At 45.0% G+C, this 13,802-nt stretch overlaps 1 protein-coding gene across 13 annotated transcripts in view; it reads left to right on the top strand.

Annotated features, from left to right (window-relative positions):
- The window catches only part of NCOR2 (nuclear receptor corepressor 2), a 713,121-nt gene that overhangs the window by 257,122 nt on the left and 442,197 nt on the right, over positions 1-13,802 (top strand). For all 13 annotated transcript variants that reach the window (XM_063964578.1, XM_063964589.1, XM_063964577.1 and 10 more), the window contains exon 4: positions 13,145-13,325. In XM_063964578.1, coding sequence (XP_063820648.1) covers positions 13,145-13,325 — 181 coding nt within the window. The remainder of the gene's footprint in view (positions 1-13,144; positions 13,326-13,802) is intronic.

The raw sequence follows: 13,802 nt of genomic DNA, 5'->3' as shown, positions 1-13,802 counted from the left end.
ACGGCAATGTACAGTAACTATTATTACATTGCAACGGAGCATTACTGGCTGGGCACATCGTTCAGGTGTGTAGTTATGTACCTACTAAAATACTCTGGTGCATATTGATAGGCAGCCTTTTTTGTTCAAATCATGGATAATATATGCTCTTACATCTTGCGGAACTTCTAACTAAATGAAGAAGTGGTATTACTTTCCTTATTTTGTAGATCGATTTCCTAATTTAATTACAATGTCAGCTATAGAGTAAGGCCCCCCTACATCTGCCTGCCTTTTCTCTTGTTCGCGGAAACTGCTTATCTGCTGATCGGAACTGCTGGTTGATGATCGGTGATGCGTCGGGGAATCAGAAATTCTTCATGTTGAAAATCCTTGATTTGCCGATACTGACCTTTTGCAGTCGGGGTCGGGTAATCGAGATTTGCAAACAAGTTTGAATATTCCTGATTTATCGTCCCAGGTATGAGGGGATCTGGATATTGCGAGAATCCCTCGCAGATTTATGGGGACTTTAAGAGCAAAAAAAGGAACAATTTGCACCTGGAACAAACCTTACAATGCAAGGGGCGCAAATACAAATACAACTATAAATCTAACTGCACATTTTAGTGCAAATTGCTACTTACTTTGCTCCTTTTTTTTTTTTCCCATTTGCCCCTAACTCTGAATTGTGCCAATGGTCTCCACCATTCGTAATTCTTTATATTTCTCACGTAATACGTTTTATCTTCTTCAAATATTTTAATGTGATGCAGCCCAGGCGTCTTCCTTTGCCACTGCCCTGTGTAGTTTTATCGGGTGGTCTTCAGTATACCGCTGGCCGGAATCCCGGCGACCAGCATACCGGCGCCGGGATCCCGACCGCTGGGTCCACGACCCCCCTGGAGGGAGAATAAATAGCATGCCATGCGTAGCGTGCCACCGTGCCTGCAGCGTGGCGAGCACAGCGAGCCCGCAAGGGGCTCATCAGGCGCTCACCCTGCTGTCGGTATGCCGGCGGTCGAGAGCCCGGCGCCGGAATGCTGGCTCCGGGATCCCAGCCACCGGCCACTCATACTACACCCGTTTTATCTGTAGCTTCACTTTGTAAACTATTTTGGAGTTGGTAAACTGTCATTATTGCCTTACTGGAATATGTATCAAATCTGACTCACAGCTTAGTCACTCAATTTCAGAGTTTTTCTTTTCTTATTCTAACTGATATTGTAGCATTAAGTAACCTGAGCCCTGAGATAATGTGGATTTATCAGGGACAGCTTGTGTTCTTGTCACCTTACTATTTTAACACAATGTTGTACTGTATACCTGGCGGTAGTCACAGAATCATATAGTAAGGTGTGTCTTTACAGTAAGGTTCATATATAGTTGGACACTGACACAATTTTTGTTATTTTAGCTTTTTACCAAAACATATTTAAGTTAGTTATCTATCTAACGGGGTTGGGTATGTGTGACCGGCGTCAGGAGACCACCGGTCACCATACCGACATCGGGATCCCAGCATCGAGATGGCCATGGGGGGCGTAACGAGGCACCTTGCAGTCTCGGTGGCAAGCTGCATTCACAACAGGTTCTATTCCCACTCTATGGTGTTGTGGACACACACGAGTGGGAATAGTCCCTGTTAGTCGGCATGCCGACTATCGGGATTGTTTGGGGGCATGGTCCCGGCGTCGGTATTGTGACTGGCGGTCTCCTGACCGCCAGTCACTCAACTACATCCCATCTAATCAATATGGGTTTCAAATGCAGACTGTGGTCTATTCAATTAGTGGCGGAATTTCTGAAAAGTCGGAAAAACGCCACTTTTCGAGTTTTTTTAGCTCGAATCTGAATTCGACCTATTCCATTCTAGTGCCGTTTTTCCGACTTGTCGGAAAACAGGTGGATTGACGAATTCGCCCGCTGATACACCTGTTTTGTCGAATTTGTGGGCATTTCCGACAGGTTTTTGGCCATGAAAAATAATAGGTTCTTTGTATAACTCAATACAGAGAATTTTAGGATTGAGAATTTTTCAATCCCGAATTCTGGGATTACAAAAATGGGGCGGGATTGTGTTCTGACACATTTTAGATTTACTTTGTATCTTTATGTTTTGGATATTGTTCACTTATTTGAAACAGTGTTATTAGTTGCTACTTTTAATAAAGTTGGCTATTTTAGTTACTGTATGTGTTTTAGGGCCATAAATATTCAGGATATTTTAGTTTATCCTATACAGTAATCTTCACAGTATTTACTGGTATCTTTTAGATAATTGAGGGTAACATTCATTAGTCAGGGTAAGTCTTTTTCCATTTTCCATTACTCAGAAGAAGCTCTTATCATTAGTCACATGACTTGCGGCTCCAGACTCTATACACACTTTCGTGACATAGTCTTAGGATCTGAAGTATTGCCAACCTCTTTTATGGCATTTTTGGTTTTCTGTTTTACTTGGCACACTGAAACGTCAGCTGAATCAGTGTAGTTTTCCAAACTCTGCAATTGATCAAGCATTTCATATTGTGGTCTTTAATTCTTATTCCAATCTTGATAACTCTGAGTGTACTCTGAGCACATTGTCCTTGCTTGTGCTTCCTATTTTCCATTTGTATTCATATGGTAACATGATCTTGGCTTCAGCTCCAGCGCAAAGTGTGGTTGCAAGCCCTGCATAGCTGCTTTGAAGGTCCAGGATGTCGCAACATGGACATAATATTTTTCTCTACTTGTTCATTATCTGTGCCAAGGGGGATAGTTCTTTTCCATGAACCTGGGAGTGTTCTAGCCCTGGTGTGCATTTTCCTAATCAGCAGGATATCGCTTTAGATTTCCAAGAATATTAGTTTTGCTTTGTTTGACCACTGTGAGCCCCATTGAGTTGAGTGGTCATTCATACTATTACATACTTCCCAGCGGACCTGATCTAATCGGGACAGTACTGATTTGATCTCTGTTCCTTCGTCCGGATTTGGATGGCAGGTTGGGAGCTACGTCTTGTTCCCTACTGCTCTGCATTCCAGTGGTTGGTTATCAGGTGCAGCATTCAAAAGTTGCATTTTTTTCTATTAACTATGCCATTCAAGTAGCATAAAGTTTTATACACAACTGCCCATCACATAGGGGTATGTATGCCTGTCTGCCGGGCTCATCTCTCACTTTTTTACACTGCATATTCTCTGGTGAAAAAGTACATGTGATTCTCACGCACTTCAGCTGCATCATGTGAACCGTCACGTGGCATTAGCTCTAAAGCAACTTTCACACCCGAAGTGTTGATGCAACTGTAGGCTATACCGAATTGGCAGAACTGTAAATCCACATTTCCATGTTGCAAGTATAGTGCACCCCGGTGATGGTGACTGCTATGAAACTAAGGGCCCAATTCAGACCTGACCGTAGCAGCAAATTTGTTAGCAGATTGGCAAAACCATGTGCTGTGCAGGTTGGGGGGGGGGGGGGGGGGGGGGGGTACATGGTTTTGCCCATCTGCTAACAAATTTGCTGCTACGATCAGGTCTGAATTAGGCCCTAAGTGTGTGGATAGGGGGCAGTGCAGCAACAATATGCTGGTCTACATGTGGGCATATATAAATAATTTCTTCTGCGCACACAGGGCCTGATTTAGAGATAAACGCAAACATTTGTGAATCAGGTCTGCAAAGTATCTGTCTATTCAATGGTGATATTGACCATGTAAATCCACATTACACTTACACAAAGTGGTAGGTTTGAGTAGGCTTTAGGGGAAAATGCTCTGTACAAAGATTAGTAGATTGTAACAAGGGGTCACATGAAGTCACGGCTAGCAAAACCAAACCATTATTTTGTGGCTTACTCTGTTCCTCAGTGAATGGGAGGGAAGAAATCTGTTAACAGAATTGTAGTGGAAAGACACCATGAGACTGTGTAATATTTGTATTCAAATGGCTTTAAAAAAATCTTTGGTTAATAAAGGCTGTGCATGTTTGGCAACAGGATGGAGGTAAGAATGCAGCCATCTGTGTCTCAACACCACTGTAGCACGACTTAATATACAAGTCTGGTAACAGTGTATTTATCTGTGAGTTAGTTAATGAAATAGATGACTGGTTGTAATAGATTTTTTGTTTAATGCTTCAGATCCTATGATTCTTTTTTTTTTTTTCTCCCACGCTCTGCATTTTTCAGTCTGTAGAATCTCTGGGTATGAATAAATCATACGCCCATCCTCCTTTAACGCTTGTAAAATATTTACATCCGTAAATGAGCACATGCCTTTTGCCTAAATAGGATCTGACTTGCAAGAAGTCTCCGATGCTTTTTGTGGTAGATAGGAGGCACGTGTCCTAGAGAACGTCCCTGTGGTGACATTACAGAGAGGTCACTGGGTCCATTCTATCTGCTAGCAGGAACACCTGCATATGTTGTCTCTTGCTGTTTTTTCTATTTTTCTAGGTAATTTTCATAGCAAAACAGTAAATCTGATCTCTGCATCTTGGTGTCACAATAATGTCTTTTTATTTTTTCTTCCTAATTTAATTAACCACCTATATTCCAGTACATGTTCTTGGTAAACAAAAAAAGGTCTATTAAGTTTAGGCATTTAACAACTGATGTTGTTGTGTGGAATGCAGATTCATAAATGTCATGTGATGTAAAAATAGGTGTAGCTGAGTGCAGCTCAAAGCTTACCTGCAGGTTTAGGTGTGTGTACACACTGCTGTCTGGGGGGCATCCAGCCTATCAACTCTGCATAAGGACTACCATGGTGGAGATCTGCTTTGTATTTTAATACAAACTGCATTTTGAAGTATTTGCAGAGGATCATTTCTTCTGGTTTGCTACATGCAGATGTAGCCATGTTCAGCTTTCGGCTTGCTGCGTGGCCTATTCGCAATCAGCTATCACTCCACACAGTTTATGATTGACAGCCACCAGCACTGGTTTTGCTGGTTACATTGATCATAAATAATTTGAATTGATCCTGGACCATCAATCCATGACACACTTGCAAGGGTGTCATGGATTGGTGGTCCAGGAACAATTCAAAGGCTACATGCACGCTGCTACTCCAGAGACCCACGCTGCTACAGGAATCTGTGGATAGAAAGGGGGAAGGAAGCACATCATCGGCGGCGCAGCTGTGCTATTGTCAGGTCATACATTTAATTACACATTGTACAGCAGTGTTTTCTGTGTGCTGGTGTCCGCTCCTCAGTGTCACTCCAGGGGCTCTTTGGGGGTCTGTGTGGAGGTGTTTGGTCAGTGGGCTGCGCTGTTTTACAGTGGTGTATGATGTCTGTGGACATGGTGATGTGTACTGCTTGTAATTCAACCGTGTCTTCAGCGGGGACACTCGTGTGCGCAATGTTCCTTATCTCCACAGGGACCCAGCTCACAGGCACTTGACTGGCTAGATGGCTTTAAAAGCATGATTCAGAATTAGCTGCAGCTAAAAGAGAGAGACGGGTGTTAAAACACTCTATTAATTGTGTGGCTAAGGCAGCAGATACCAAGAAGGCTTCTCAGCCCCCTCTAGTGGTATAACATAAACGCTGACTGCCACAGGTGCTCCATTCTGATTCTGATTCTGATCAGCCTGATGTGGATGATGATGATGATGATATGGATGAGGACAGTTCTCTGTCTCCTGGGGTGGAGGCTCTCATTTTTGCTGTAAGAGAGGTCCTTCACATACCGGATCAGGAGGCAGAACCAGATGAGGAGTTATACTTTAATGTTAGACCCAAGACCTCAGCAACTTTTCCAATGTCTAAGGAATTAAACTCCCTGGCTAGGGAAGCTTGGTTGAACCCTGATAAATTCTAAATTCCTCAGAGGTTTTTAACAACCTTTTCCCTCCCAGCTGAGGACAGGAAGGTATGGGAAAGCCCCCCCGTCAGTCGATACATTGGTATCCAGGCTGTCTAAGAAATTGGTACTGCCAGTGCCAGGGGCTATATCCCTGAAAGAGCCAGCTGACTGTAAAATTGAGACCATGCTCAAGGCAATTTGTACAGCAATGGCTACAGCACAACGCCCCACAATAGTCTGTGGATGGATTTCCAGGGCGGTAGTCAAGTGATCTGATATTGACGATTCAGACTCTCTGCCCCGGGTGAGGTCATTACTCTGCTCCAACATATACAGGATGCTGCAAACTTTATGAGCGAGGCTATTAAAGAGTTGTGTAAGGTTAATGGTCGCACCACTGCTATGGCTGTTTCGGCGCGCAGAGCTCTGTAGTTACGTCAATGGTCAGCTGAAGCCGATTCCAAAAAGGGTGTCGAAAATCTTCCCTTTACAGGTGATGCCTTGTTTGGAGACGAGTTAAATAAATGGATCTCTCAGGCAATGGCGGATAAGTCTACTTATCTGCCGTCAGCGGCACCACCGGCTAGACAGTCTTACATGGGACCCTCCTTGCAGTCATTTCGTGTGGCATGGTTCAGAGGCACGGGCCAAGGGGTCTCCACCACTTACAGAGGATCTCGTGGTAAGTCCTGTTATCCTGCACCTGCTGTTTCCCTGGACCAGACCACCGGATCCCCTGCCGCTAAGCCTTCCACGTGACGGTTGGCCCCAGCAGCAAGGCGACTTTCAGGTAGGTGCTCGCCTTCAACACTTCGCCCAAGTGTGGGTGGAATCCTGCCGGGATCCTTGGGTGAGGGACCTCATTTCCCAAGGATACCTGCTGGAATTTCAAACACTCCCTCCTCACAGATTTTTCAAATCGGGCTTACCAGCTTTACCCGAAGCAAAAGTTACCTTGCGACAGGCTATTCAAAAACTTTTGCAGACTTGAATGGTGGTTCCAGTACCTCCTCCGTTACGCAACAAGGGGTTTTACTCCAGTTTTTTTGTCGCTCCCAAACCAGACGGTTCGGTGCGCCCCATCTTGATCCTGAAGTCTCTAAAACCATATCTGCGGGTGTTCAAATTCAAGATGGAATTCCTGCGGGCGGTGGTGTTCGCTCTGGAGGAGGGGGAATTCCTGGTGTCTCCGGATGTCAAGGATGCATACCTACACATTCCCATGTGGCCCCCTCATCAGGCTTACCTCACGTTCGCCATATTGGACGACCATTTCCAGTTTCAGGCCTTGCCCTTTGGTGAAGACCCTCGGAGCTGTGGATAATCCAAAGTCATGGCGGAGATGATGCTGCAGCTGCGCATGATTGGAGTAAACCTAGTCCCCTACTTGGACAATCCCCTCATAAAGGCTTTGTCCAGGGAGCGTCTGCTGCACAGCATCGATCTGACGACTCACCTGCTAACGGATCATGGGTGGATCCTACATTTTCGGAAATCTCACCTGGAACCGACACAACGTCTTCAGTTCCTGGGAATGATTCTGGATACTGTGTCTCAAAAGGTATTTCTCCCGATGGATAAAGTCTTGACTATCCAAGCTATGGTTCACTCAGTGCTCAGTCCTCGCAAGGTATCCATACATCTTTGTATTCGATTACTTGGCAAGATGGTGGCTGCCTACGAGGCAATCCAATATGACAGATTCCATGCCCATCCATTTCAGCTGGATCTACTGGACAAATGGTTGGGGTCTCACCTTCATATGCATCAGGAAGTGACTTATCGCCAAAAGCCCGGATTTCTCTATTATGGTGGCTACAGGTTCCTCACCTGATAGAGGGCATGAGTTTCAATATCCACTAATGGATTCTACTGACAACGGATGCTAGCCTCTGGGGTTGGGGGGCTGTGACCCAAGGGGTCCAGTTCCAGAGGATATGGTCGAGATAGGAGTCTGTTCTGCCAATAAACATCCGTGAACTCAGGGCAATTTACAATGCTCTTCTGCAGGCGTCTCATCTCGTGAAGGATCAGGCGATCCAGGTTCAGTCGGACAATACCACGGCTGTGGCGTACATAAACCGACAAGGGGGAACAAGAAGCAGAGCAGCGATGCGAGAGGTGTCAAAAATCCTCCTCTGGGCAGAGGCCAACGCAAGGGCCATCTCAGCCATTTTCATTCCAGGAGTGGACAACTGGGAAGCAGTCTTCCTCAGCAGGCACGACCTCCATCCGGGGGAATGGGGCCTACATCTCCAGGTCGACAAAAAGGAGTGTGAGTAGCATACCATCTGGATTTTATCTATTTTTTTTTATTTTGGTTTTATTTAAAAAGGAGGATTTTATTTCTCTTTGCCACTTTTATGGTTTGGTCCATGTAATGCTGTATGATCTTTTTCATACACTTTCCTCAAATTCCCCCCCCCCCCCCCCCCCCGTGTATTGTTAAATAAATATTTGTAAACCTTCCTTCTTACTCCATTGTGAGTGCCAATATTTTTTTCAATTTTGGGGTTTGCGGATAACTACATGGTCCGAACTACAAGCCATATTTCCCACCTGGAACCTAAAGATACCTTGATGGGAGACACACAGCACATCGAATTGTGAGTTGGGGTACGCCATATTGATTGATCACCCCCACTTTGAGAAGTTAAAGATACCTTTATGGGCTTTTTATCTGCTCCCCGAGTGTGAGTGTTGGGGTACGCACACAATTACCTTCTAGTGGAAACACATCTGTGGTTTATTGAGTCCAGTATTTACTACACCATCAAATAGAACTTCCCCAAAGATAGCGCTATATATTTAGAACCCCCATCTTATATGTGAGTGGGGTACGCATTGAACCTATCTGCCTCAGAGATTTATTTACACATTGCATTTAAGATTAGCAAAACCTACTACACATTGGTTTGCTTGTTTTCTTTTTTCATATGATGCACATTGGGAGTTTCTATGAACAAAGCTAAAACCACAAACTGAAATCCCTGTCCAGGACCTAAAGATACCTTGATAGGAGGTGTACAGCAGTCCAAACTGTGAGTTGTGGTACGCCATTACAGACTACTATTATCCCCTAGGAGAGAAAGATACCTTTATGTGTTTTACATCAACCGTTTGAGTGTGAGTGTTGGGGTATGCATCATCTGCCTCCATTGGGAATCCACAACAAACGATTGAGGTGTTGGGCTGAATTCCCTATTCATCACACTGGGTGTTATAAGAAATTGAAAGGTTAACCACATAAAGAAACCGTGATGCGATTAATGCCTCCTCTTTAGAGTGTGAGTGGGGTACGCTTTGGATCCACCTTAGTTTTATAGAGGAGTCTGATTTCTTTTTCTATTACTTAAGTGTTGACAACATTTACCACACATTGGTTGTTTTTTGTTATCCTGTCTTTCATGTCAACTATGTTTGGAGACCTTACATACAATTGATTAGAACTGCAGACACAATTTCGACCTAAGAACCTTCCATGCAACTCAAAAGGGATGTTATGGTGATATTCTACTTACCTTAGCGCTTGTGGTGTACGACAGTATTTCAAATTTCTTGTGCTACATCTCCAGGTGTTTCAACAGCTAATTCACCAGTGGGGCTGTCCGCAGATAGATCTGATGGCTTCTCAACTCAACAAGAAGCTATGCCGTTACTGTTCCAGAACAAAGGATCCGCAGGCTGTTACAGTGGACGCGCTGACGTCGCCGTGGATATACCAGTTTGTGTACCTGTTCCCTCCTCTACCGCTAATCCCAAGGGTTCACAAAAGACTAAGAAGGGAAGGCGTTCAAGAAATTCTAATTGCACCGGATTGGCCGCGACGGGCGTGGTACTCGGACCTCCTAACCGTGGCTCTATAGGATCCCTGGCCTCTACTGCTTCGAGAAGATCTTCAACAAGGTCCGGTCATCTATCCTGACTTACAGCGGCCACGATTGACGGCTTGGAAGTTGTGAGGGAAATTCTGTCTAGGAAAGGTCTTCCCTCCAGGGTCATTTCCACCATTGTCCAGGTCAGGAAGATGGTTACGTCGAAACGTTACCATTGTATCTGGAAAAAGTATGTTTCTTGGTGTGAGGGTAGAAAGGTTTCTCCCGTGGAATTTCGAATTGGTTGTTTTCTACTTTTCCTGCAGCGGGAGTGGATATGGGCCTACGGTTAAGCTCCATAAAAGTTCAGATTTCTGTGCTCTCTATTTTCTTCCAGAAACAACTTGCTGTGTTGCCTGAAGTACAAACTTTCCTGAAGGGAGTTCTTCATTTTCAACCGCCCTTTGTACCTCCCACGGCTCCGTGGGACCTCAATGTGGTTCTGTCCTTTCTCCATTCGGAATGGTTTGAACCCTTACATAGGGTGGAGTTAAAATTTCTCACCTGGAAGACGGTGATGTTATTGGCATTGGCGTCTGCCAGACGTGTGTCTGAATTAGGGCTCTTATTCTGTCTTCAGTTCTTGCCCAAAGTAGTGTCAGCCTTTCATGTGAATCAACCTATTGTGGTTCCGGTGTTGTCTGACGCTTCTGTTGGTCCTGAGTCCCTGGATGTGGTCTGGGCCCTGAAGATTTATGTCAAAAGGACAGCTCGTCATCGAAAATCTGACTCTCACTGTTTGTCCTGTATGATGCCTCCAAGGTTGGTTGGCCGGCTTCTAAGCAATCTATTGCTCGTTGGCTCCAGTTGACCATTCAACATGCCTATACTTCGGCGGCACTGCCCTTGCCGACGTCTATTCAAGCCCACTTGACGAGGTCGGTGGGATCTTCCTGGGCGGCTGCCCGGGGAGTATCGGCCCTACAGTTGTGTCGAGCTGCTACTTGGTCTGGTTCGAACACGTTTGTTAAATTCTATCGGTTCGATACCTTGACCAAGGATGACCCTCAGTTTGGTCAGGTGGTTTTACAGGGGTCCCCAGTATCCACTAGGACCCCAGTATCCACTAGGATGTAAGAAAATAGAAATGTAATACCTACCGATAATTCCTTTTCTCCTAGTCTGTTGCGGATACTGGGGGTCATTCCGAGTTGATCGCTCGCTGCCGATTTTCGCAGCGCAGCAATCAGGTGAAAATCTGCATTTCTGCGCATGCGTATGGGCCGCAATGCACACACGCATCGTATGGATACAAAGCTCTTTGTGGTTGTGCACAGGTTGTAGCGAAGTTTTCAGTCGCACTGACGGCCGCAAGAAGATTGACAGGAAGTGGGCGTTTCTGGGTGTCAACTGACCGTTTTCAGGGCGTGTCTGAAAAAACGCAGGCGTGTCTGAAAAAACGCAGACGTGGCTGGGCGTTCGTTGGGCGGGTGTATGACGTCAAATCCGGACACGAATAGGCTGAAGCGCTAAGTAGGTTCAGAGCTACTCTGAAACTGCACAAACTGTTTTTGCAGAGCTCGGCTGCACATGCATTCGCACTTCTGCTAAGCTAAAATACACTCCCCAGTGGGCGGTGGCATAGTGTTTGCACGGCTGCTAAAAACTGCTAGCGAGCGATCAACTCGGAATGACCCCCACTGTGCTTCGTTCCTGCTTACCTGTGTAAGTATTTGGTTGGACCGGCGTTGTGGTATCATTATGTTGTTGGTATAGCTTAACTATCCTGGTTAGGTTGGTGTTGCTATCCTCTGTTCTGGTTAGCGCCCTCCTTTCATTTATGGTTGTGTGTTGGCTTGTTGCCTCACCGCTGTTGTAATGTTTCTTCTCTCATATTATATCCGTCTCCTCGGGCACAGTTTTCCAAGACTGAGTCTGGTAGGAGGGGCATAGAGGGGAGAAGCCAGCACACACATACACACACTAAAGGTTTTTAAAGTGCCAGGCTCCAGTGGACCCGATCTTTATCCCATGGCACTAAAGTACAAGACCCCAGTATCCACTTTGGACTGCAGTAGGAGAAAAGGAATTACCGATAGGTATTACATTCCTATTTTTTATGTGTCTAGTTTATTGGGTTCCCATTCTCCATTTGTATATCTTTGATGAAGAACAGAACACATTTAATGTCACATTTATGTAGGAATTCAGAAAGTGTTCACATAATTTCTTGCACCCCTGTACAGTATACTGTGTAGTAATGTTCAACAGCTATGAATATGCATTTTGTAACATTGAAATACATCATACTTGCCTACTTTTGAAAACTAGTTTCAGGGAGATTATAGTCTGTAGTTGGTGGCATGCTGTTGAGGGTGCATGCCATGCTACACCCAAATAGAGTGTCTAGCTCCTCACATGGGCATGTCTAAGCTTAAATGCTTGTTGTTAAATATTTCTATATAACATCAGTAGCAATATATTTGGGGAAATTTTGTAATTATTGGTACTAACACTGCTGCCTCCAATACTGGATTTCGTATTTGCATCTATTAGCTGTGATTTTTTCTTCTTCTCAAAACAGCACAATATACATGATAAATGTGATACCTATGCAATTTGATCTTGTGTGAATTCTTACTTTAATGATCATCTCCTTGAAAAAAAAATTTTTTTTATATTTTTTTTGTTTTTCCCTTTTTGTGTGTTTAACTAAAGATTACTTATAAAACATTCTGCAGCTCACATACACACTAGCAGCAGATGCTGAGATGGGATGCAGTTTATATACCACCTGTCAGGATCCGCCATTCGCGATACCAACACCGGAATCCTGACAGGTAGAGAAATGTTGGCGGACAGAATCCCGACCGCTGCCCCGCATTTCCACTCGGGTGGTGGGTCCACGCCACCACATGAGTGGAAACATTCACCGATGGGCCCGAAGCGCAGCGAGCCAACGAAGGAACTCGCTGCATTGCTATCGGGATTCCGGCTGTTGGATGCTGCTGTCAGTATAGACACAGCTGGCACCCCGTCAGCCGATCACCCATCTTGACAGCCAGGCAGCAGAGGCTTATGAGTCTGGACAGCAGTCATGCTAGTGACTGCAGCAAATAACTGTCCTCGCCCAGATATTCCTTAGTGAAATTCTAGCTGCATTGAAGAATCCAGAGAATCAGGAGATTTGATTTTTGATGCAGGGCAGTAGGAGATAAGAGCTTCAAATGAGACTCTCCCCCAGGATCTAAGAGGGTAGGCAACGATGAAGTACATATACAATATATAAAAAAGTCTCCACACCATGTGGATTCAGCCAAGCTTAGAAGTGAGACATCTCTGCTTGGTTCCCTGGCCTATACTTACTGAATGAATAGATAAGCTGCCCTGTAAGGGAACTGTTGGACAAACAAATCCATCTTCCTGTAGATGACCGGAAAACATGACTGTGTGACCTGTGTGCTTCATATATGATAAGATTTTGAAAGAAGAATATGTGTGAAACAAAAATTCTACCTTGCCTAATTTCTGCTACTTGTTTCCCTCAGGTCACAGGAAATGCATGGGAGAGGAGACCCACATGCCTACATGTCTGATATGAGCAAGCAAGCAGATCTAGACATTGCAGACACAAAGCGGCCTAGGCTGGAACTGATTCAAGAGCCACTACTCCGATACTCGCCACTTATCAACCAGGGCCAACATGGAACCAGTGATGAGCTGGGCAAGGTAGGAAAGCAGCATACATGTCCTTATAGTAATCGATGGAATTCTGTATGACCTCTCTCCTGTCTGGTGGCTTGACACTTAAACATCAGATATCAGCCACAATCAAATCCTCATTCTTTCACCTGAGGAACATAGCCAGAATCAAACATTTAATTCCCTCAGATGATCTGCCAAAAGTCATACATGCATTTGTATCATCTCGATTAGACTACTGTAATGCCCTCTACTTTGGTCTCCCAGCAAAAGAAATGCACCGCTTACAGCTGGTGCAAAACACAGCTTCCAGGCTGTTAACCAACCAGCCCCGTTCTAGCCACATAACACCCATCCTCTACTCCCTTCACTGGCTGCCTGTAAGATGGCGAATCATCATTAAGATTGGCTTACTGAGTTTCAAAGCACTACATGACCAGGGCCCAAGGTACCTGAAGCAGCTTCTGATCCCATACTGCCCCACTCGATTACTGCGATCTGTAG

This window comes from Pseudophryne corroboree, chromosome 1, assembly GCF_028390025.1.
Source record: "Pseudophryne corroboree isolate aPseCor3 chromosome 1, aPseCor3.hap2, whole genome shotgun sequence".
NCBI classification, from domain to species: domain Eukaryota; kingdom Metazoa; phylum Chordata; class Amphibia; order Anura; family Myobatrachidae; genus Pseudophryne; species Pseudophryne corroboree.
The sequence above is the reverse complement of the archived record's forward strand: the minus strand, read 5'-3'. Positions and strand labels throughout refer to the sequence as shown.